Raw genomic sequence first — 26,175 nt, forward strand, 5'->3', positions numbered from 1 at the left:
TCTCTCAAAGTCTCATGCAGTAGGAAGGAGCAAAGTAGCTGGGTTGGGGCCTCCCCTCTTGTATTCTGGTTGACTTCAGTGAAATTGTGTTCTGATCTTCAAATGTGTAAGGGAAACTGTTGAGGAACTGGTTTCTCTTCTTCTGTGACTCTACAAGAATGTCTGTTCCCATTTCCTCTTAAGAAAGTTTACAGCCTCAGGGACCGTCATTTATTCCCACATCTTCCTTCCTTCTCACCTGAAAAGGAAAATCACATCTCTCTAGACATGAAACTGCCTATCCATCAAAATCCCATCTTAATATACAGGAGTTTTACCCCTGAACAAAAGAAAAGTAGGGAAAACAATGCAGTTCATTTCAAATACAGAATAGGTAATTTACTTAAAGTTTACACATGGAAATAAAGATACAGAGAAATACAGAAACGGAGAGATCATCAGGTTCAGAGCAGCCTCTTCAGCCTCTTCCATGGGCTATTCCAGCCCTCCCTTAAAAATCTAATAAAGGAAGAAAAAAATATAAAAGTGTCTCTTTCAGAGCTTTGCCTCGTACCTTCCCAATTCTGCAGCCAGTAGAACACGAGAAGGTGATCTGGCCAGTTGGTGTCTCAGCCTTCAGAGAAGCGGGTGCGTTGGTTGTGCCAGCAGTGCCCCTCGTGCCCCACAGAAGTGGAACCACCGTGGTGCAGCGCGGTCGGGCACAGTGCTGCAGTGCTCTCGCGGAGGAATTAACACGCCAGGAACGGGAATGGCTCGCTGGGAGCCTGATTGCTGGTGGGGCCAAACTGCTTGTAGCATCCAGGCTGTCTCAGGTCTTATTCCATGGCACTATACTGGGCAATATGGACACGTCCTGGCTGATAAGTAGCTGTAGCATGCATTTAAAACATTTGCATCACTAAAATGAGACTGTTTATCTAAAAAGAAAGGTTAGAACAGAAGCGATCCAGAAGGCAAAATAATACCTATTAAACCTTGTTTTCCAGGCAGTTGAATCAATTTATAGTAATATATGAGTGAGCAGGAAGGTAACAGCATCTGGTAGCAATAAATGTTTCCTTTCCTGACTTACCAAATTAGCTATGGGAAGGTGATTAGAAATAAAATATAATGATTTCTGATAGAATGGGTAACACTGCATGGGCTTTGAGATAAGAACTTGACAAATGTGTAAAAGAAGTGCAAAACTGGTTTTGAAAAGGGGGGGAGATTACCATTTTCTGTGTTGTGTGCCAAGATTTGTGCATTTCAAATGTTAGCAGTTGGCTTCTTTTCAAAACTGATAATTGTTTCCGCAACAAACATCATTATTTATCCTAAAAATAATTTAAAAGGATTGTATCCCCTTTTTGTTTGCCTATAAAGACCACATTCAATTTATATATAGACAGAAAGAGCTCCACTTGCATCTATAAAACAGTTCTTAAATCATTCTAAATTATTGATGTGCACAAAGAACTCTTTCCGCTTTTGTTTGAAGTTTTATTTCTGCGGCGTTGTGCTTTCTAATTGTACTTTCAACTACTATGACATCTGTTATAGTTGTTTCAAAAACTTTCAATACTTTTCTTTTTTAATGATAGACAGTCTTTTCAAAGACAAACTGTCTTCATTTTGAGTAAGAAAAATAATTAGTTGAAAAAAAGATCACTGATTTGGCCGGGGAACTCACCATTTTACTTTTTTTTTGTGTAAGTCGCTGTTTTATATGATTCCAGCACCTACTCAACAGAAAGCTAGCCAAAAAGAATTCATCTCTGCAGCAACTCGGAAACCATAGAGCATCAGCATATGTCCTTTGCTTCCCCGAGGAAATTCAGGTCTTTATTCTACCAAAAAGAGTACCAAGAAAGTACTTCACAAACTGATAGTCTCTATATGTCTAACAGATGGAAAAGTAAGCTGCTATTCCAAGCTGCTATGCCCAACAATATAGGAAAAAAAGCTCAGCAATTGGAGATGAGATTAATCCTTAAAAGTCTGCTCAGAAATCCTTTTTAATACAACTAGTGATACGAGTATGTGGTGTAGCAGTAAACTTGGTTCTAATGATCTCTGACACGATTGCAATGTTATCTCTGGCATAAAAATAAAGCAGACATTTAAAGTATCCCAGATTAGGAAAGTACAATGTAAAGACATTTCCTTGTCCTTTTTTTCAAAACAGACTATTTTTCTCCTTAAGGTAGAATAGGCTTTCAGCTTTGAAAAATCCAAGTCGAGGACTCTGGCCCAGTTGCCGTACACCATAACTAACCTTTGCATCAGGCGTTGCCCAGAATTCATATAGTAATTAATACAATGCTACGGGATTTAATTGACCACAAGATTAAACTATTAAGGAAAAAATTTCATCCTAATTGAGAATTGAACCCCTACCCTTTATTCATTGAGTGTCTGCTCTGCCACTTGAGTCGTGAATTGGGGGTTAATTGACTGTCTAGATTCTCCCAAGGAGCAATTATTTCATATAATGGTGCTAACACATACTGTGGTGAGGCAGTTTTTAATGGCATCCTTTTTTTAGAGAGCTTTTGTGAGGACAGCAAGAAACGATGCTGGATGTGAGGGAGGAAAGAAAGATGTAACCAGAAAAGGTATTGATGTGGATTCACAGTTAGAATGAGACCTAACCAATTTTTGGTTAATAAACCCCCTAATCTCTGTGTCTTGTGGCTCACACTCAAATCCCAGCACTCTTCCAAATTCCTTTTAAGATTCAGTAGTACTGACCTGCAGTAAGATCCCACATCGTTCTGACTGCAGTTGGGTGTTTTGATGGCCACTGAAGAATGCATGTCGGTTTTGTTGGATGGGTGATTAATTAGTTTTAGTCTATGAACCATGTTTTGCTCTCCAGTTTAAATATTTATGGCTACACTCAGTGACAGTGTCGCACTCCATGGGACAGAAGGTGGTGTAAAGAGGCAGGGATTTCCCCAGTGGCACAAAGTCACCTGTAGCTCTCAACCATTTTCATCTTGGCAGCTGTGACACTGAAGACATATTAGAGAATAAGAGCTGTATGTGCAGTGACTTGACTTGGGCAGTCCTGGACCAAAAGAGAGAGAGTTTGAGGGTCAATAGTTGTTTAAGATAACCTTGAATACTGACTGATGGCATGCATCTACTGCAGCATGGAGGAATCACAGACTCACAGAATGGTTTGGGTTGGAAGGGACCTCAAAGATCATCCAGTTCCAACCCCCCTGCCATGGGCAGGGACACTCTCCACTACACCAGGTTGCTCAAAGCCTCATCCAACCTGGCCTGGAACACTTCCAGGGATGGGGCAGCCACAGCTTCTCTGGGCAGCCTGTTCCTGTGCCTCACCACCCTCAGAGTGAAAAATTTCTTCCTTATATCTAATCCAAATCTACTCTCTTTCAATTAAAGCCATTGCCCCGTGTCCTGTCACTACATGCTCTTGTAAGAAGACCCTCTCCAGTTTTCTTGTAGCCTCTTTAGATACTAGAAGGCTGCTAGAAGGTCTCCATGGCCTCCTCTGGACCGGCTCCAACAGCTCCATGTCCTTCTGATGTTGGAGGCCTCAGAGCTGAACACAGCAATGCAGGGGGGTCTCACGAGAGCAGAGCAGAGGGGCAGAATCCCCTCCCTTGACCTGCTGCCCACGCTGCTTTTGAGGAGGCTATGAAAAAATAGCATAATGCTGACCCTTCCTCCTACCACTGCCCTTCAGGATTGGCACTGCAGTTTGGTTCTCCTGTGCAACTGATGTGTCCATATTGTGAGAGAATATTGCTTCTAAGACATCAGGGCTGAATGATTATCTGAAATCTTACCTTGATGTAAGTGGTGGCAGTAATGTTTGGTGTGAATTCTCCTAATATTTTTTTCTTTCTGTACCACTGTCTCATGTAACTATTTTTTATTCTCCCTGTTCCCTATTTGACTTCTTTCAGTATGAAATTTTGCTGCATATTTAAGTGGCTTCTCTTTTTGAGCATTTGTGGAATCTAAATTCATTTGTAAGAGTTCAAATTTACAGCAAAATTGCAATTCCCAGCTCAAGTTGTTACAAAGACTTAGGGATAACCTGTAAGTCATTTCACATGAACTATAAAAATCATAATAATATTTTGTATTTATTTGCTTACATGGTAATTAATAAAATTCAGTACTTCATAGTAGATTTTTCTGCTTCATTAGTGCAAATTTGCAGAACTTTTCTAATTACTGTTCTCCTTTGAAGAATAAATAATAGAGATAATATCAAAACTTTTTAACTAAATGAAGACTTAGTTATGGATACAGTTAGGTGTTTCTATATTTAAGTATATTCTGGTTTTTAAATGTTTTCGCAGAAGTACCATCTTTACAAATACTTGAAGTAACTGTAAGCCTTTAGGAGAAACTATTTTGTGTGGAATTATCAAAGATAAAAGGATATGCAGAAAAGTTTAGCTTCTTAAACTTTCATTTTGAAAATTAATTTTAAATCCTGTGAGCAAAAAGGATTGTGTAGGTAATTCATGCTTAAAAATATGTAAAATCCCTGTATGCTCCGCAAAGTCTGACTAGAGGTCTGAAAAGGAATAGCACCCCATAGCATTAAGGGTGCTCAGAAATAGGACCAGTTTAAGTATGTTTTATGAGCATGGGGTTTAGTACTACTTTTAGTAGTACTTTTTAGTACTACTAGTAGTACCCACTGCTTTTAACGTAGTGCTATTGAACCATACTAACATCTAAGAGGGACTTCTACAACGTTACGGGTAGGTCACTATGCATCTAGTAGGCAACAAATCTTAGCTACATGTTGCTCAGCTCTGGAACATGGAGAGAGGCTTTGCAAATGTGTGTGTAGGAGTGCCCCTGGAGCAGACATCCCAGCTCTTCCAGGACCCCTGTGCCCACGTGCGAGGTTGCAGAGATGTGATGAGCGGGTCAGCTCGAGTGGGCACGACTCGTTCCTACCATAGCTCCTTGTTGCAGCGTGATGCATTGCATTCACAGCTTAACTTCAGTTTCACATAAAAACATATGTGCTCTTATGCTTTTTGCTTACGTTTCAGCATTCTGCTGAAGTGCAGACCACCAGCCAGTGTATAGTCACAGACCCACAGGTTTCTGCTCGACAAAGTGTAAAGCAGTGCAGTCAATCATGCAGAAAGGCAAGAAGACACACGCATGGAAGCAGTGTTAGAAAGTCCAGGTGACTTCATTACACATGCACTGAGGAGCTGTTTTTTTAAAGGTGACTTGTAGATATACACACACACTTTGTAACCTGCTTTATCTGCAAAGGAGATTTGAAAGATACACTCGTGCTTGTTTGGTATTACAGAAATACCAGTGACTTAATCGTTTGGATTTTCTGTTTTTTGCTGGAGGTGCTTTAGAAAGCTGAAAGTGTGGACAGCAGGCATGGCACAGACTGTCTTCAGCTGGAGAAACAGTGTTTGAGACCAAAAAAATTATTATTTCCTCTTGCTTTTAAACATTAGAGATGAACAGTTAAAATAGATACAACAAATACAAAAGAAAGGGTTTTACAGTGTAATTCAGATTTGAGTTGGGGGTTATAGTCACTCATTTTCATCTGGTCAGTAAAATCTGGAGTAAAGACAGAGGAAACAAGATATAATATTTCTAACATGAAAAATAAGCATGGTGTTTTCTGCGGTGTGAGGAAATAGTTGTCCCAGGTCCCATAATAACAGTCTAGGCTGACAAAAGCTGCCACCATCTGAGGAGGATGATGCTCTGGTGAGGAAATAGAGTAAGAAAGAACAGCACTTCCCATTGCTTCTGCCTTGGGAAGGAAAAACCTGGACATGTTCACAGCATGAACTAGGTGACAAAAGCAATATTTTACACTCTGAGTGTGATTCCTTTACTGTTCTCACCTAGTTCTAACTTCTCCCCTTTAAATATAATTCTGTTCCACAGTTTTCTCCACCTGCTGTTTCTGAATCTCGCACATGTCCCCAGTCCACACACACCATCATTCTTCAGTTGCACTCGCTGTCCATGTTTTACACTGCCAATTCAAGCTCAGTCCAGCACCCAGCTTGCCTGCCTTCCTGCTGCCTTTTCTTTCTGTCTTTTTTTTCTACAGGAAACAAAGAGATCCATATATGGACCCAGAAATCTCTAAGGGCAGAATCCTGTTCCGTTTCGGTGTTTATTTATTTATTTATTTGTTTATTCTTTTTAAAGAAGTACCACACCCCAAGAACATTTTAGCACTGTTACAGACTTCCGAGGAAGTTAGATAAGTGTAATTGACCTTCTGTAATACTGCTGTCTGCAGTTGGTTCAGCTCAACAGAAAATCCAAAAGGCATCATGTAGATGGCTGTGTCAGAAATAGAAGCTGCTGCTGTCAGAAATCCTGATTTTTTCCCAATACAGACCCACAGTTCCCAGGCCAGCTGTACAGCCCTCTGTTTCCATGCCATGGCTCGATGTGTGTTGGTGATTTTTCATGGTGCACGTGCAAGTCTGGTGTGTAACCAAGGGTGGTGCATCCTCACTGCTCTCGTGGGAGTTGGTTCCGGCGCCCTGCAAGCCAGGCGAGGTACAGCCGTGCCGCTCGCCCTTTCTCAAGCAGCTTATTTGTAATTGTGGTGCAGAATTCCATCCTGTAGGAAGCCCCTTGGTAAGGCCAGTTAGCTCTGAAGAGCAGTTGCCACCGAATCATTTGAACGGTCTTGGCCCTGAATCAAGGTTTCTTACGTCACGGTAGAAACTGCGGATCAAATTTTCTTCTCATGTAGGTTTGAAGTAACTGCTTGGAGTAAGTGGAGGTCCCCTGTATTGTTTCCTAGGAAGATGGGAAGCTGTGCATGGAAGGTGCTCAGCATTGCTCAAGGAGTACTTTCAATTGTGTTGTAATTACGGTCAATTCGTTCCCCGTTGGACGCTTGCCTTTAGACGGGCATGGTCTGGCAAGCTTCTCAGTCAGTTAACAAGCACATAAAAGCCCAGCGGCCCCCTCCCCGTGCTGCCATAAAGAGGTCCGTTTGGGAAGTTATGTGGAGCTGTGGAAAGCAGTCGTTCTGCTCAAGCATGCCCTTGCGTGCAGCCTTAGCTTCACCTTCTCTTACTGGGAGGGGGGTAACTGATAGTGATCAGCGTGATTTCCTGGGCTTAGTACATTCAGATTTTTATTATGATATTACCAGGACATATGTTTGTGGAAAGAAGATATATATATCTCTATGCTTAGCCTCAGAATATAAACTCTGTGGAAAGAGTATATTACCTGCATGAAACTGAAAATATGGGTGACATAGTGTGCAGGAATTGGGCCCGGCCTTGCTTACAAATCAGCTTGATGATGAGACTGCAAAAGTTATATTTTCACTGCTTTCATATACTGAATTTATTAGCTTCTTGAAATTGATTTTGGATGCCTTTCATTTGCCATTGGGCTGAAGTCAAAAGCAAAACGATGATATACCACGTTTTGCTCACTCATCTTTTTATTGCCCAACTATTGTTATTGAGTAAAAGACATTCGGTGTGTTTCCCAAAGGAGACAGAAAGCACATTTCATTTTCTTTTTAATTGACAGAAGTTTAACTGAATGCGAGTCCCGCAATCCTCAACTTCAATATCCAGGTGGCAGTTATAAAGGGATGGAGGGGACGGGGACTGGGATTCAGTTTAGAGCAGGGCTGAGAGCAGAAGCCAGGAGGGCTGTCAAACTTTGTACTGTTTTATTTGCTTGGAAGGAATGGTGCAAAGTTAATATCGATGCAGCGCCGTGAAAGTGTTCAAGTAGTTATCTCTGGGAAGGTAATGTGAACTCAGCAGTATCATTGCTTTGATCTTTGGTTAAAGTCTTACAAAACTAGATTGCTGTTTGATTGACAACCTTGTCAGAGAGTGAATGAAGACTGACACTCTAATATTGAAAACGCAGCGTTTACAAAACTCAAAGCCCGAGTTTTCTCATGACACTGCTGCTTTTGTGGAAGACTAAATTTCACATTTATTTTTAAATAAGTGTATACCTTGCTGTGTGCAGCTAAAACTTAGGATTTTAGACTTCTGGCTCACAAATACTTCTTACTCTAATATTTGATGCAGATGTTTTTATAGCAACAGTACTGTCATGCTGTATTTGCAGAAGTAGGAGTTAATGTTTGAAGGCTTGAACGTGGTGGTATTTATCACAACTTACTACCAAATAGCGATTGATCCGACACGTGGGTGATTGACACAGAGGTGGCAGGCTGCAGCTTCATTCAAGTCGTCTATCTGGCAGTTTCTGAGTGGGTCCGATGCAAGGGATAAAGGGTTTCCACCATATAATCCTGCCTTGAGAGGTTGTCTTCAGCTATTGCTTATTCCTTGAATTGTCCCCTTAACACCTTCAAATGAACAGAGGCTACTAAAGGGAGAGTTAATTTGTGGAGCAGACTTCTCCTTTCATGCCAGTAATCTGCTTAACTGCCAGCCCTCTTCCAGTCACACCTTATTTCTTTCTAACCAGTTTTAAATGTCCTGAGTGTGAAGTCTACCTCACCTTCTCTGCTGCTTAGATTTTTCAGCAGACCTCCTGGGCAGATAGCTGTTGGTGGCCCTGCTTGAGCAGAGCGTTGGACAAGATGACCTCCAGAGGTCCCTTCCAACCTCAGCCATTCTGTGATTCTCATCACCTCCCAAATGATATTCTGCTCTCCTGACATGGCCTTGATTTGGTGACTTCCCATCAAACTTACCTGTCTACTTTGGGAAGTCTCTATCTTGGTCGCATCAATACGGTTGCTTCCAGCCCCTGTGTCCAGCCTGCCAGTTATCCCCAGGGCAGGCTGTTCTCCAGAGCAGAACTGGTGGTGAACTGTCACCAGAGCAAAGCATTGAGATGTCACCTACCTATATGATATCCGTTAAAGGCTGCACTCGACGTGCACTTTTCCACACTTTCCTCAATTTCTTCTTTAAATTGGACAAGATAATATATTCCGTTCAGCTACCAAAAAAAAAAAAAAAAAAAAAAAAGGACTTAAACAACTCCTACTCCTATTTTTATATGAAGTGGCATTAACTGCCATGATTTAAGTAACATTTAAGAATGAACCAGGTTGTATCTATTTCCACATCAAAATACCTTAAGCAAGGAAATGTCTCCCCGAAATAATAATCCTGTGTCATCCAGAGGTGTTAGTGAAGAGACTCTATTTATATGATGCAGTTTAAAAATAGGAATCCAAAAGATTTCCACAGAAGGGGCTGATGAGCTGTGCTATAGGGCGTGGGAGCTACTTAAATTGGCTTTGCTGACAAAACCAGTGTTTTCTGAGCCTACATCATCAGTTTTTCCTGACCTTCTGATTCTTAATTTGCTTCAGCACTGCTGAGTTCTGAATGCAGTTCTTTCCTTACCTCTTAGGTCATATATGTCCTACATAACTACGTGTGTGTGTATAGCGTTAAGTATCTATAGAAATATGCATAAAGACTTGCAAACTGATATTTATGCAATAAGATACCATACTTCTATCTAGTACGGTATCCTTTATGACAAACTATTAATTAAAAGCCAAGATTAAAGCCACTTTCATCAGCAATGCAGCTTTGCTGAATAAACCTTATATTTGGCCATATTTTCAAAGTGGACATGTATAAGTCACGAGAATAATTACCATTTCGTCATTTGAAGGCTGCGAATGAGTGATTTCAGAATGAAAAGCATATGTAGCTGTGCTGATTATGCAGAATGAATTATTTTCAAACCCCACATTTGTATCAGTGCATTTTTTATTGTGTGGAAAATGCATGTCCACAAAAAAATAACGATCACCGAATTTTTGCTATAAACATTTCAAAAATATATATCTGCAATTCCTTTTGGAAATCTCTACAGTCTGCCTCCATATTGCAACACATATGGTAAGAAAGTCTTGCCGATGACTGTTTTTAAACAGCTTTCAAAATTGCACTGAATAATAGCTCATGTACAAAAATTGGTATGTTTTGTATTTTATAACAAGCAGCTTAACATTTTCTAAGCTATGACAAATTTCTCCCTAGACAATTTTTAATGTAATAATAGGATTAGTTTAGCTGTCCCTCTTTTTTTTAATGTACGTAGGCGCTGGCGGTATATTAGGAATAATTCTGAGTCATTCTAGTTCTTACTCCTTTCTTTAGTCTTTAGAGGCCTCTGTGGACAGCAAGGTTGTCGCTGGTGAAGGCTTTGTTCTGTTATGTTCTTTTTTTTTTTTTTCCCCTTTCACTGCATGTGCATGTATGCCCATGACACGTAACATAGATGTTTAGGAACCAGTTCTGTTGCTATGATTTTGATAAAACATTTCTGGAACTTGTTGTATTTCAATTAAAGATTTACAGCTCTCCTTTTGCCTCAAAGCTCAATTTAAAGGCCAGAAGAGAAAAGAAACCCCAAACCATAAACATGTTTATCCATAGTACCTTCAGTTAATGGTATTTCCTTAAAGCAGATAAGTTACTGAGCCCCCTTTTAAAACAAGAGTGTTAATTTACTGTTTCCTTTCATCTGTTGAAATAATTACTTTTCTTTTTTGCCTTCAATAGTTTGTTCTGGTCGTTAACATTTCTGTAAAATTAAGTTTGAAAGGTGCTTTTAATGTTCAGATAGACTGCAGTGCACATTTCACTGTTAAAATCAACCTACTTAAGGCAGAACTAATGCTGAACACTCACAGCTATTTGAAGTAGTTCACTGCCCAGTTTAATGGTGCTGCCAAGGGCAATGGTCACATTACTGGCTATTATATTTTGGGGGGTTTGTTATGCTGGCAATAAAGACAATCCATGATATTTCTGAAAACATTGGCTTAGATCTTAAAGACACCATTTTTCTGCTAACAAGCTATAAAGTGTAATTTCTTGGGGAGTAGCAGGCAAGAAACACTAACCCCTGCTTTTGGCCGCGAATTCCGTTTAGGAGTCATAGTCACATGGCTATAGCATTAGTAGTGAATGACTTTTCCTGCAAGGTCTGTTGAAAAAGGCATAATCAAACTATAGAAAAACCACAGTGATGGTCAACTGCACTGGGAGAAGTGATTTTGTCTAATGGGAATTGGGTTTTTCGTTTTGTGTGTTATCAAGAGTTTTAAGCCATCAGCACTGGTAGGTAGCCTGGCCTGATGGAAACTCGGTGCAGGAGGTGAGAGGGGCACGGGGTGAAGACAACGTGGCTGCTGCATTGGGAACCATCTCGGCTGTGGTCATAGCCTGACTGGTAGCTGCTGTTTCACAGCATCTTTTGTGGATTTTGCTGGTTTAGTTGCTCCGAAAGTGAATCTCTCTGTCCTGCACCGTTTGCGGTAGAGTCATGCTCCTCCAGCCTTGCACTGAGAGTAGACCTTCCCAGTGGCCGAATTCTCTTTAAGCCTTGCTGCTACTAACGCTTCCTCAATCTGTGGATTTTGGAATGTAGGTCAAATAAGGTTATTTATGGGAATCTTCAGGCAAATAGTACAGAAGAAAATGTAGCTCGTTCTTTGTGTAGTGGAGTTGATGGAAACTTTGCTGGAGCCTGCAGCGAGTCCGATGGGAGCTGCTTAGTGTCGGGCTGCCCCAAGTAGCCCACAACTGAGTGAATAGGGCATATACATCATATCTATTCCTATGTGAGGTCACGAATTCGTAACAAAACAGATGCTTTTTCTTCTTTGGTAAGCAGGAGCAGACAGAGAATTTATGGATTAAACAACACATCTTCTCAACCAGAAAAAAAATTATATATATTTACTAAATAGTGAGTAAAATTTTCCCCTTGGCTAGTCTAGTGCAATTTTACAAGCTTCAACAATGCTGAATGGATGTTATTGAGAAGTGAATTTGGCTCATTCTTTTTATGCTTTTAATAAATACCCAAGGGAAAGGCAGTTGTTCAAGGAAAATGAAATACAAATAAACATAGAATTTATTCTCAGTAGGCATTCTGGGGAACTTGGAGCTTGAGTTTTATGCCATGTTTTTTTCCTAGTACTTGCAAGCAAAACTAAAATATTCATATAAGCTGTCAGTTCTCTAAAGCAAATTCATCCTTTTTAGAAAATAAAACTAAATATAGATTCAGTGGATAGAACAGAAACAATGTGAAACATAACAAATGACATTTCTGCTCCGAAGTACATCATTGTAACGGACCATATTATTCTGGACTGTGGATACAAATGATTCTTTTTTTCACAGCATCCTGTAACAATTCTAGAGACACAATTGTGCACAAAACATCATTTGTAATTATAGCAGTTTGCCATTTTCATTTGCTCCTTGCTTATTTCTCAATTGATTGATAATCCATGTACTCCAAGATAATGAAGGTTCTTCATGCTGCTGCTTAATAGAAGTCACCAGTTTTTACAACCTAAATTTCAGGACAACGTTGACATTTTTTGCTTGAAAGAAAAAGGAAAAAAAAAAAATTAGTTGCTTCACAGTGCGTTTTTTCACATAGATTCCTGGGGTGCCATGGAGATACACAGTCAGTGGAGCACGTTTATCCATAGAAAGAATTTAGACTGTGAGTTCCATTTCACATTAATCATTGCCCAAACTTTCAAATAGTCCTTCAGAAAATCTGTTATTCCCCAGGAAGCGTCCTGTGGAGGGGCAGGGGCACCTCTTTTGGATCCACAATTATTTTGATTACCAATTACGTAATTTTCTGTATTGCTGTTATTTCTGACATTCTGACTTTGGGAAAAAAAATTTATTTCGATGGTCTAATAGTTGTCAGTTTAAACAAATCATATAAAGAGACTTTTTATGGTTGTAGACCGCGTATCCAACTTAGATACCTTTGTCGGAAGCAATGCAGATTGATTTTAAGTCAGTATTTACTATAGAGAGTGTAAATCCAGACTTTTTACATCATAAAAGCAAGAAGATATTTTGCTGTTTGAGAACAACTGAGCTGCAAAGGTTCCACAGTTCCTGAACAGAGACTGGCTCTTGGAAAACACGTATGTTATTTCATTTCTTGGAAGATATGTGATGAAACACCTTTGCAGATAAGGTCCATGCTTCGTTAATATTATGATCCACTGGTTGTTTTTCATTAGCTACAGACTTGCATGTTGGCATAAAGTGCCCATAAATACCTCTGTCTCCAGCTCTGTCCCCTTGGGCTGCAGTAGCCCTTGTGAGAACTTCAGCTCTCGAATGGCAGCGAGTACTGCATCGATGCCGTTCAGAATTTTACAAACCCAGCTGATTAAATCTGACTTTAAATACTACTTCAGTCTAGAACCCCGTCTTTTTAATAATCAATTAAAACATTGTGTCATTGTGTTTATTCAGCGTGCATAAAGCACCGCTTGACATGGATTAGACCTTACGTAGCAGTACACAGCTGTAGCCCATCCAGCATTTTCCAAATGAGTTTGCACAAGGAATAAAAGATTGCCATCTGAGCAACACTGGAGGGAGACAAGAGCAGACAAAAGGCAGTTAAGCACTACAAAAAAAGAAAAGACCCTGTTGAGAGAGAAATTTCTCAGCAAATGCCTCAATTTCACAGGCAGATACTGCAGCAGGCAATGTGCATTGATTTTAGCACATGAAGTACGTTGCATTTGGGATTCATTAAGCTTCATTTTGTGCACCATCGTGAATGGGTATGTCAGCTACTCTCTCAAGTAATGCACAGTTTCAAAGCAAGGAGGTAGAATGAACCAAAGTGAAAATATAATGTGCCCCACAAAGAGAATAAGCCAGTTTTAAAAGGAAAATGCTTTGGTTGCTAAAAGCTGTAGGTCGTAGTAGCAATAATCAAAACCTAAACATATTTAAAGGATTTAAAAAAAGCAAAACTTACAGAGTTTTTAATATGACTTACAAACATTAGTAAGTTCATGCTTCTAGCTGACTTGGTGGAAATGCCACTGGAAGGACCAATGCACTAATGGAGTGAAGAGCCTTTATTTCTGTCATTTGGAAGAAAATACATGGAAAAATGTTTGATACTCTTTACTAACTTTTTTACTGGATACGGGCAAGGTATTTTTGGGTTTCTCACGGTGGCTTTTTCAACTTCTGTGTTTGCAGCAGAAGGGTGCTTAAGATGGTGCTATTTTCTCTCCCTGATGTTTTCCCTTGGGAGCCAGGTCCAGGGCTCGCTGCAGGGCTTCACTGCTGCGCCAGGAGTCAGCTGCCAAACCCAGAAGCCACAGAAAGTGGCAGGTCCATGAGGCTGGATTTTTCAGCCACCAACCAAATCCAAGGCTGGTTTGAAAACTGTTTGTGACTGCGTGAGAGGGCTGGAGTACTGGGTTTCTGTGTCATTTATTTTGGTTTGTGTTTTGTTTTTAGTCAAGAAGCATGTAAGTCCAAAAATCTGTTTAGTAGATTTTATTCAGTAATGATGACGCCAGTGGCGTTTTTTGTTTGTCTTAAAGTCTACTATAAATTGTGGTGATTTAGAGGCAAAAGGTTCATGAAGTTTCTGAAAATTCTCCTAGCGTGATGCCAAATCACTAACAGAATAGGATTGTACATACACATGGCAGTGAGGGGGAAAAGAAATCTTCCTTGCTTCAGTTCTCCAGCTTTTGCACTTTGGTGCCAGCAGATATTAGGCTGTTATTAATGAAATTAGCCCAAGCAACAGGGCTTTACTGCCAGACTTTGCTATATGCCACATTCCGTAGCAGAGCGTAACTTTGTGCCTCTTACTGTTTCAGGTTGGTGACACAGGTGCTTGAGGTCTTGAGCAGAGAGGAGAGTAGAGAAGCCTGTCAACCAGTTGCTGGGAATTGTGCTCCTGCACTGTAGTAGTAACCTGTTAGAGGAAAACAGGACCCTGGAATGAGCCTCTCGTGGTTTCAGTAGTTAATTTAGCACTTTTTTTGCAAGTGATGGTTTGTCTCTGGTATGTGTTGGAGTCCCTGCTAAGGAGGTGGCCATTGAAGAGGTGCTCTGCCTGTAAGGTGAGGGGCTGGGAGCCCTAGGCTGATCTGAAGGAAGAACACAGTAGGTTGATGTCAGATAGCTGCTGCTTTCTGCAGAAAGTTTTCCTCTTTCTTTCCTTCCCCTGGTATTTGATCCTGTAAAGGAGCTCAGTGTAAGTGGCAGCAGTGGACTGAACAGTTATTAGGTTGCCAAGTAGTGGATGTGGACTACTTGGTGGTTAGCTTACGTTTATACTCTGATCGCAGCTGCCATTTGGGTCAGAAAGAGTTTTCCCTTTTGATAGATTGGCCGTGTGCGAGGAGAACTTGTCTTTCCCCAGAGCATCATGTAATTATTTGGTGGCGAGGAGTTGTGCTACGTTGCTATGGACATGCAGCTCTCCACACCGAGAGCTGCTGTAATGCTGATGATATATGTGAGTCTGATCCTTCTGTCACTACGATGTAATATCGACACGCCAGGACAACGTTTCTATCAGAGGGCCTGTTACTCACCCTCTCAGTTGAAGAGGGGAGGAGGGATGGGATAAGCCAAATTCTGGCCGTTGCTTGGCCCGAGAAGGGCTTGGTTGCATTAGGGTTCAGTTCTGTTACCTTTAATATCTGCAGGAGACAACTGAGCTGAAATCAAACACTGGGATATATAAGCAGAGTACTTCTTTGTTGACATCTGAAGAATTCATAATTCATTCAGAAGGCAACTTTTAAGGTGATCATCTTTCTGGGTGTATTTTCCTGTTAAGGCGATCGTATTCTCCCAGCGATCAATTTTGAAAGTTGTCTTATTTCTACAGTGCAAAAATCCTGCTGGTGAACATCCCCCAGTTGCACTCATAATTATTTCTGATTAAAAGTGCCCTGGCCTGACAGCACCAGGGAAATTAATAGGAGAAGCTTTCTACAAGTTTTAGAAGATGAGCAAAGACATACTCCCTCTTAAAATTATTTAAGCAGGTGCTGTGGGAAGCCATTGCTTTTATAAGGCTCTTCAGATGTTTACAGCAAAACATTTTTTCCCAGTGATTGAATTTTTCGAAGTACTAAAATACCACGGAGAAATATGTTTCCCACCAGTTTTATGGCTCCCTGGATGCATTCTATACAAACCTTGTATCTGCCTGGACACAAACACTCTATTGCAAAAAGATATCTTGCCATTTTAACAGGCTATACTGCTTTGAAAGGATACACTGCATCACCAGTGGGAATGTCAGTACCTTAAGAGTAATACTTCTTTAAGGGTACTATTTTATTAAAGCAGACCTCAGTAATTTGTTCCTGACTGTTATACACCCTTATTTTATTAAAGGTATTTTACATCTGTGGAGGAGATTACTACTACTCCTATGTTCTCCGTTGCTTGGCTTTAATGGATGGTGTGGAATATAATATTTATTAAGCCTAAGCAGGGGAGGACATAATAGCAGAATTGTCCTTTATAGCCTATTTTACACAGTTGTAAAATAAACTTTAATAAAGCAGGAATAATTATCCAGGAATATCCAGGAAATGGAGTACTCTGCCTGTTTCAAATATTTGGGAGACTTAACTGCTGGTAATACATATCCTTTAAGAAATTGAACTCAACAGTAATAATGTTAATGTTAGTTTGGTACTGTTTTAAAGTATATTAAGAGATGAAGTACCTTGTGTGTCATAATTACTATGTTAGCATATGTCATACAATACGTAACTGTAATCTCTACGTAGTATTAACTGTGAATTAATCCAACAGAAGACAAACACATTACAAAAATATTTATACTTGCTAATGTTGAGGTTTAGAGTTCCTTTACCTTATTCTAATGGCACGCAGAGCCCTGCAGCTGGCTCCTGGCTGCCTGCTGGTGGTCACTCAGCTTTGACGTCAGGGGATGACATCATTCCTTATTGCTCAATTCTCTATGCCTTTAGATTTGCTCATGGCCAGAGAGGACTTGTGTTTGCTGCCTGGACTTCAGAGGCAATGAGTGTCTTGATTCCAGCCTGATTTTGCCCAGGAGAGGAGCACAGACTTTGGGGGAGGGAACAATGCCGTTTCGAGCACGGGGTATATGCTTTACACACACCTAACCTATGCACAGTTGGCATTTTAATAGTTCCCTGGACAAGGAAGACAACTTCCAAAAAGCTTTTTCTGGTGGCTCACTTGCAGCTTTAGCAGGTGGGTGGAGTTTTTCAGGTGCAAAATGGGAACACAAGTCTACGTGCCATACCAGTGAAAATTTGGCCCTGCCGATCACAGATATCTGGAAGCATTTATACAGTTGTGTGGGGTTTGAGAATAGGAAATATGGAGTCTTTCTGATGAGATCTGTTTCAAATTATTGGTTATACTACCAAATACTGCCGTAAGGGGGTAGATAGATGGTGAAAATTATTTAACAGCACATTGTATGTTTTTATTACGATGAGCAGGATTGTTGCAATTGTTGCATTGCTTCTTGGATAGCTTTGTTTTCTATTTCTTACATGATTTCTTTTCTTGGTGACGGTCCCTGGAACCTGTCTTAAAGGAGAACAGGGAGAGATTTTTGTATTAAGGACCTAATGCAGCTTTGCAAGAAACCAATTCCTGATCAGATATTCCAGAAGGACTGGGAAAGTAATTCCTTTCCTTCCTGATTTCTTCCTCCTGTTGTCCTATTTATATATATATTTTTCATAAATGAATATCGCAGAAATGATTTGGACTGAAGTTATTACATTAATTATCCAAACAGACATTTTTGCAGTGTGTGAAAGGACAGGGTGGTATGTAAAATAGATGCACTAAGAACACCTACAGTATGACAACAAGTAGCAGGGTAATTGCTGAAAATGAAGTCTTTTCTGCTATCCCTTCTCTTCAACATCTGTTGTTCCATATGGAGTCATAAATATTTGCAACAAAATAGTTGAAGAAATAATCTCAACATTAATAGGGAAAAGCTGAATCCGCCAAGAAAATTGAAGAATGTTTTTTTTTTTTTCTTGGCAAGTTCCTCCTACCCATCCTCATCTGACAGTTTAAAATCTCAGTAGAAGAATAGTCAGTCTACAGTGATGCTTAAAAATCACCATGAAAAAAAACCTTTGTGAATGTTAATAGGAGAGTTAGCTGAGAAAAACTTCATAACCTCTTGATAAGGGCCATGAGGAGGATTTTGTTTATTTTGTTTCATTTTCCTCCTTTCTTCCACGCCACAGTAATTTTATTACTAGCCTTTTATAGAGTAGATCACATTTTCACTTTTCTGTTGTCAGTAAAATAATGCTTCTTGCCCGTGTGAGGGATGACAAGGTACTATTACTAGCTGAAACCAACTAGTTACTTTAAATTGCCATATGGAAAATGCAGATCCATAGTACCTAAGCTTCTACGTAAATTAAGAAGCAACTTAAAGGTCAGAACAATTTGAAATGTTTTGGAATCCACATTACCAAAACCTGCCTGAGGAGCAGCTCACAGGAGAAAGCAGGTATAATAGTAACACAGACAAACTATAAATCATAAATAATTGTCGTGCATGTAAAATATAGTATTTTTGAAGGCTTTTTATGTATTTATTAGTAGCCTTAATTGTACTTATGATTCTCCTTAATGAACAGAATTTAATCAGGTGACATTGGTTGAATTTGTTTTTATTAATCTGTATAAATTGAAGTTTAGACTGAAGTTACTTGCAATGGAACACTTCAGTTCTGATGTCTTGCTAGTGAATTACGGCACTTCTCGATTTCATTTTTTAACGTTGCAAACCTAGTATCTCAACTACCTTGGGTCCTTTTTTTTAAGGTTTGAATTAATAAAATATTTTCAGGTGTTTTTGCCACCAGTGCCGTGTGAACATCAGTGTATATTGTAAATATGTTGAAGTTATAAATAGCTATAATTTTCTGTGTTATTAACGAGAGCACATTGATGAAAATGTCAAAGCTGTATAATTACACACCTTGATAAAGAGTGCACAGATAAAGACAATTTGTAAACTGTAATTTCAGCCTTTTCCAGTGAAATTTTCATTTCTCATTCAGACACTAAGTACCTGCTTTGTGACCTCCTTTGGGAACACACGCCCTCCTCGTTCCCGAGAACAGGTCTATGGAAAGGTGGCAAATGCATTGCTTGCACAGTTTGCTTGCTCTTGTTTTACTCCTCCAAATATTCAGTTTTTCCTAAGGCAGCACATTGCTCTGAGGCCTGCGTTTTCCCCGTGTTGAAAACAACAAAAAGGTTTTATTAAACTCTTCTTCAGGACAAAATCAACTGATTTCAGAGTGCATGGGTGAGAACCAGCTGGGTGGTGGATACCAGCAGGTGATGTTACTGCTTTGTGATAGTTTCCACAAGCTTTTCAGGAAGCCTGGAAATGTGTATATAATGATTAGATACTATTTTAAAAGTGATGTTTCTTTATGGCAAAGCTCAGTAGTAAAAAATGCTGGTGTGCTATCAAGTTGTATCAATCGTTGGAAAATGAAATAAAGTCTGATTTAGAGCTCGTGCACTGGATTAATCAGCTACTCCCCAATTGCATTCATTGACCCTGTTCATTCAGGGACTGTAATTAAGAAAAACAGCAGTGACTTTAAATTTGGCACCTGAATCACAAGGTTAAAGCAGTAAATTTCTGAGTCTGATTGGTGCCGGGTTAGGGGGAGGTATCTCTGTTCTCACTGATGAACGGGAGCGCGCAGCTCCTGGCAGAGAAGCAGTGAGTGAGGCAGAAAAAGGCAGGCAGAGGCTTATGGAGGAATTCCAGAGTTATTAAGACACTGAAGACAGATAACCCTGTCCTTGCAGACTTACAGGTGCAAAATATTTGAAATAAACAATGCTCCAGATTAAAGGATTTTCATACTTACTGTAAAAGACAAAAATTCTGCTAGTTTATAGTTAAGCAACACAGAAGTTGCCAAGGTTTAAAATGAAAATAAGAAGTCTCACTTTTTTGGCAAACTGTTTTTTGCAGTCAAAAATTAGAATTTGGGCCCTAATTCTCTCAAAATACTCATGTTTGGACACTCCTGCCTGTCACTGTTGTTGTGAAGTAGATATACAACTGGAGATCAAGGGACCTCTTGCCCCTACACAGGTATATTGGTTTGGATGATTCTGTAAGATCTTTGGGCAAATAATGCTATTTCAAATAAAAATGTAGCATCTTAGTTTCAGAGATGAGTAGCATGTACTGGTGTTGCAAATCCTCTGTTTTATATTATTAAAGGTCAGAAAGGTCCAGTAGATTGTCTGGGCTGTTCTTTTGTAACTATGGACCATTAAATGTAATCTCCATCACTCAAATATGAAGCTCAAAGAATTGTAATTGTGATAAACCCGTTTAGTCCTTAGTTTTCTAAATTGTATGGCACAGGCATGGAAAAGGAGTGACCCAGATGTCATCCATGTCCAAAACTTTCAATAAGAAATGCTGAATGAAGGCTTTCTGAGATCAGATGTCTTGATTAGTAAGTAACAGATTAATGACTATAAATTTAATATAAATTGTTACTCTCTTCTCCGTATGCCTCATATTTATTTTATGCATGAGTTATATTCTGCAAGCTATTAGAGGTGATCAATGCTTATGCACCTCCAGATAGTAAGAAATAACTTGGTGGTCTAACTGGGGTGAGGCGAGACGTAAATTGTAGCTTTAATATTTCTGCCTTGTTTTGAGAGGGACGTGACATGTCAAGTGTATCAGGTATATGAATGATGGATTTAAAAACGTGGCTTCTGAAAGGATATAAACCAGCTGGCAAATAAAATTGCCTGTTGGTTTGGGCCATGCACTGGCACGCCGGGAGCAATTCCCGTTACTTGCGTTCCCCGTGCTGCGTTTAGTCCGTAGGTTGATGCTTCATTTTCCAATCCCTGTTTCTGCAACTTAGGCAGAAGACAGCAGGTGAAACACTTTAGTATATTGAATTAAGAACAAGAAACTTTCTAGCAGATTTCCACGTGCTTTGCTGGGATAATATTCCATTCACTGTTAGTGTTTACTGTGTATTTCTTTCCTCTGCAATATAATTCTTGCTTTCGTCTATTCATCTGGATGCCAGCTAGAAATTAAAATAAAAAGACTGCACTCTAAATGGATTCCTGAATGCTATTATAAAGCATGGCAGGTTTAACAAACAAGCTCCATAAAAGTAGTTCCCACTTTGCTTCAATAAATAGAAAGGTTGTTTGTGTCCTTGGTTAGATTGTAGTTGTCCTAGCTTTATTTCTTGCTTATTCTGTTGTACTGTATGTGTGAGTGCAGCTTTTAGCGTTTATATTTTTAGTGTTCTTTAAAATCAAAATGCTTAAATCACCATCTTTTTTTTTTCTATTGAAGAGATGCATTTGATACAGTCCACAAAAAAATGCTTCCAACACACGCCGTTTTTAATTGCTTTACCAATTATGATTTCTCCAGTCTAGCTAATAAATTTCTGCCTAACTGTGCACTTATTCAGAATATGGGCAAGACGTAGACACCATTCAGATGTGAAGACCTATTACAAGATTGAAATAGATTTCTAATGCATTTATCATTCATCTTTGCAGAGTGTGATTTCAATCAGAAAAAAAAAAATGATGAATGGTTTGACAGTTTCCACCCATATACGCTAAAACATAATATGCAGCTTCTAGTTTTCAGCTATTACAGACTTTAACATGCAATGTGACCTTGGTCTGCAAAGCATGTTTGGTTAGCACAAAAACTTAATCATAAGAAGTCATAAGTAGAATCCTTCTTCTTTACTGCCCTTTTTCTGGGACTTGGAAATTTATTGCTTCTGGGACAGGTAGGATATGAACAATGGGCCAAATAGAGTCCAGGGTTATCTCATCTGTGTGAAAACTGCTGCTGAAAATCGATGTGACCTCTGCTACACTGTCATCCCAATTCCCACCCTCTGTGTCCTATTTGTCTTTTGGTAGAAGCTTAGATCTGTGTGCTGTCTCTATGTGTCTCTCTTGGGCCAGATTATCAAAATGAATCATTGCCTGCATGCCTCTTATATTTCTATTTATTTTCCTGGTGTTGACTAGGTCTGATGAAATATGATTCTTTTTGCATTTGATCCTCACTGTAGCAAGCAGCACCTAATTTAGCTGTGTCTCTCTCTTTAAAGAAGAGTAATACTATTTTGAAACTTCAATCTGCGGTACGGTAACATTACAAACCGTAGACCGTGCAACCTGTCTTCGCAGTCAATAGTCATTTTCCTTTCGGCCAATTTAATGTTACTACTTTCATCGCCAAATAGTAGCGATTTCTAGAGATTTTAAAGCAGCTGTAGGTCTGTTATGCATACTTCATGTATTACTTTCTTTTTCAAATGCCACTTCTGTTTAGTCTTTTGTGACTCTGTGCCTTAGGTGTTATTTCTGTGCAGCATCACATGCAACAACTAGTCAATTTATTTTTAAAACTCTGTCACTGATATAAGATATTTAAATATGATAAATGGTGCATCTGAATCAGCACGAACATGTGGTCTGTTACCAGAGTTCTTTTTTTATTTTCAAACAGATCATTTAAATTACATGAACACAGCTCTAAAATGATAGCTACGAAGATTTTTAGAGGTTTTTGGCTTTTGACATTATTAGTCCTGAAGAATCATTATGAAGATGTTCCATTTAATGAACTCACCCTGTGAAAACAAAATACTGCCTAAACAGAGATTTCAAAGAATACTTGAAAACTGCTAATGCTCCTGGTTCGCTGCCAGTAGGTGTGTTTCAGAAACGCAGCACCAAGTGCTTGCTGCTCAGTAGATGCTCCTGGAGTTTGTTAGACTACATACTAGTAGCACTGCTGTAGAGACACTGTGGTTTAATTCCTTTTTGTCAGATTCTTTCGGAGTTGTGGGTTGGCTTTTTTTAATGGGAGGTGGGAGAAGGAGGCCTTCTGAATATGGTCTAATTGCAAATGCTGGCTTTGATATGACCAAGGCACTTGACAAATGAAACTATCAGACTGGCTGTGCAGTTGCCTTTAGAAAACACACGCGTCGTGAACTGCTGGTCAATACGTTGGTTGCAAGCTTTACTAAAAAGCAATTGCTGGGAAGATATTCTCCATGATTTCTGCAAGTGCAGGAACATCATATATATAGACCGGATTTCTCTGGAGTATTACATAGAAATATTTTTTTAACGTTTCAGAGTAAAAGAAAGGTACAGAGCTTGGCTTTAAAGACTGCTAGCAGATTTTAAGTTTGTGGGTTTCAGCCAATTAATTTGATGTTTAAAATGAATATGTGGGGAAAGAGTACTTACAGGGATCTGAGAGAAGGAGAAGCATTTACTATCCTAAAATATGTTTAAATTATCCTATTGGAAAATGTGAGTTCGTCAGTGATAGCCCTGATTCATCACAAAATTTAAAGGATTTTCAAAAAATAATTACTAACGTCGTTTCTTTGCGAATACACGTTTCTGCTGTCTGTGCACAGCTTGATCTCTAACAACATGATCTATTTGAGACGGCGAGTGAAGGGGAAGCTACCGGGCCCTGATTCTACAATTCGTAAGAGATGCATCAATCCAGTTGTGTGCAGTAAATCGCGGGACCGCGGCGCTGTGCCGGAGCACCCTCTCCTCCCCGGCCTCCAGTGCCCCCCTGCCACCCACCTCTCTTCGTCCCACCACTAGAGATAACTCAGCAGAGCGTTTTTGGCTGCTGCCTGCGACTAGAAAGGCTGACAGTAGCAAGGTACTCGTTAAGAAAACCCGTGCTGACACTTTACTGACAACGTGGAGTTGGTGCTCACGGAGCAGGAGGGGATGACTCAGTGGAGATTATTTACTGCTCAGCACGGGAAGGATAACGTTAAAGGAGGAAAGAGATGTGATACGTTTCTTGATTAGAGTTTGTCAAGGTTATAGTAGCAAAGAATGCGCATCACAGGCTGGCAAAGATGACGGAATGAAGAAAGGTCAGTCAGGTTTAATGAACTGCGTAATGCTGTTATAATTCTGTAGTAAAATTCTGTCCAATTTGAGACAGAATACTCTTTGCTCTATACAGCTATGTTGTAGTCTTCAGGATATTTGTTATTATCTGTCCTATTTCTCAAACTTACCTTTGCAACAATCACAGCTGTCCAAAGACTGAAACAAGGTCAATTTTACTAACGTACTTGTATTTTGACTTCCAGGTAACTAGAATGCTAGTTTCTAGACATGACACTTACCTGCATTTCCAGTGCTTTCTGATGTTGCTTTCAAACCTGTCTTTACAGAAGAAGTCCAAATTGCCATTCCCATAATGAAACCGACCTTAGATAAGGTCCAACTGGCTGGACAGGCCTTGCCTCCTGGATTTCCGGCGCCGTTTCTTTTTGCTGATGGTCTTTCATCAGTAGAAACACTATTAACCAACATTCAGGTAAATTATTCTCTGTAAGGCCAGGCTATGCATGATAGATAAAATGTGTTTCTTTTTCAATCTCTTTAAAAAAGTTTCAGAAACTATTTTGTATCTGCAACTCTGATTTTTTTTTTATTTAATGTAATGCTTAGGTTTCCCCTGTCTGGCATTATTGATCGTGGAAGAGTTTCAGACATTGTCTATTTGCCTTAATAGTTGGCAATAGTGGTCGTACTAAAATCCCCCAGTCTCGTTTTTGCTCCTTTGCTTCTCCCTGCAGTTGACCGAGGTCAGCAATGATCTGGCACTCCGTTTGTAATAAACCACATCAGTAGGATGAATTAGCAAAAACTGTACTGAATGACTCCGTGCCACAAAACTGCTCATAAATAACATTTAGCTACTTCACATGCCCAGTTGCATTGCAGGTGCATAGGTTCCTACTTGTAATTTTTCTGCTTTCCTAGAGGGTTCCAAAGAAACAAATGGATGAATTTTGTTGCTGCTGAAACAAACTGATCTTTTCAGATCTTACATTTGTGTGTGTTTTAGGGCCTACTGAAAGTGGCTGTGGACAATGCGAGAGTCCAGGAAAAGCAGATACAGCAGGAAAAGAAAGAGTTAAAGATGGAGCTTTGTAGGGAGAGAGAACTCAGAGAGAGCTTGGAAAGGCAACTCACAGCTGAGCTGCAAAGCAGAGGTGAGTGAATGAAAAATGGAGTTTAGATATCTATTAAATGTATAACCCTTTGGCATTTCCAGCTGGAGCTATTGAGGACTCGGAGTTAACTGACATCCATACTTCAGTGTAATGCAGCCATGGACCAGCACTGGTAATGAAAGATTTAAATTTAATAAAAACAGAATGAAGCACACTTTTCTGTAAGCAGACAGAGCAGTGGCTGAAGGATTATTTCCTGGAGGGCAACTGGCCGCCGAGAGTTTTGGCTGGTTCTGTGACGGAAAGTTGATTCAGTTTCATGGCTTTCACATGTGTTGTTAGTGCTCCGCCTGGGTATTCCCAGCCCCATCTCTTCATTTGACAGCTTGAATTTCTTTTGTTTCCTACTGTTTTTCTCCAAGCATGGAGGATCAGTCTTACTGTGATAAATATAGTATGTCTGTAATTCGGGTATTCAGGTGATTTTTTTGCATGCCTTACTACTTACCTAGCCCACATTTCTGCAGTGTAGGTGCCAGTCAGCTGGTTTTTCTTGTACATAACTTCAGGGCAAGAAAACAGACGGAACTACGAGAAGCTGTCTACCCAAGTGCAAGATCTGAAGCAAATAACCCTAGATAATTTATTTTTTTTTTTCCGTCAGGAGAGGGAGGTACAATAGGCACTCCCCATCTGGGGCCTTCTAAGACAAAACCATGACCGTTTAGAAGCTTTTGATACTAATAGGCAATTAAATTGATAAATCTGATTTTTTCGCTGTGATATTGCAAAGAAGGCAGTAGTCCTTTTAAAATTCAAATCTACATCTAAAGGAGAGGAATAGTACCTTATGTGCCAAAAGCTACTTCTAGATTACATCCATGAAATGAGAAAGATAAAGCTAGATAAGACCCAAAATGTAGGTGCCAAGTGCTGTCTTCCTGCACGTTTTGGATTGAAATCAGGCGTTCAGAACAGAGCTGTCTGCAGCGCCAAGTCTCCATAAGAGGCCACAAAGAAGGGCACTTCTAAGGCAAGTTGTGAAGGGTCAGTAAATACTATGGAAGTCGTTAAATTGCAGTGGGGTTCAGAAATGTTGCTTCACCCCAGTCTAAGTGTGGATGAGACTGCTGTATTTCTGTAAATACTTACCTCTGTGTAGGCAGACAGCACACCATGCACCTCCCGAGTCACATTTAAGTCAACAGAAACCTTAAGCCATTCACAGACTTCTGGCTCAAAAGAAAATTTCACCAATAATCAATATCCTCGGA

At 39.7% G+C, this 26,175-nt stretch overlaps 1 protein-coding gene across 1 annotated transcript in view; it reads left to right on the forward strand.

The window, feature by feature from the left end:
- DACH2 (dachshund family transcription factor 2) overlaps positions 1 to 26,175 on the forward strand; it is a 296,688-nt gene that overhangs the window by 254,750 nt on the left and 15,763 nt on the right. Inside the window, exons 8-9 of the mRNA XM_086619655.1 lie at positions 24,113 to 24,258; positions 24,793 to 24,940. Of these exons, the coding sequence (XP_086475781.1) occupies positions 24,113 to 24,258; positions 24,793 to 24,940 (294 nt within the window). The remainder of the gene's footprint in view (positions 1 to 24,112; positions 24,259 to 24,792; positions 24,941 to 26,175) is intronic.

The sequence above is a fragment of the Tauraco erythrolophus genome, chromosome 13 (assembly GCF_009769465.1).
Source record: "Tauraco erythrolophus isolate bTauEry1 chromosome 13, bTauEry1.pri, whole genome shotgun sequence".
Taxonomy (NCBI): domain Eukaryota; kingdom Metazoa; phylum Chordata; class Aves; order Musophagiformes; family Musophagidae; genus Tauraco; species Tauraco erythrolophus.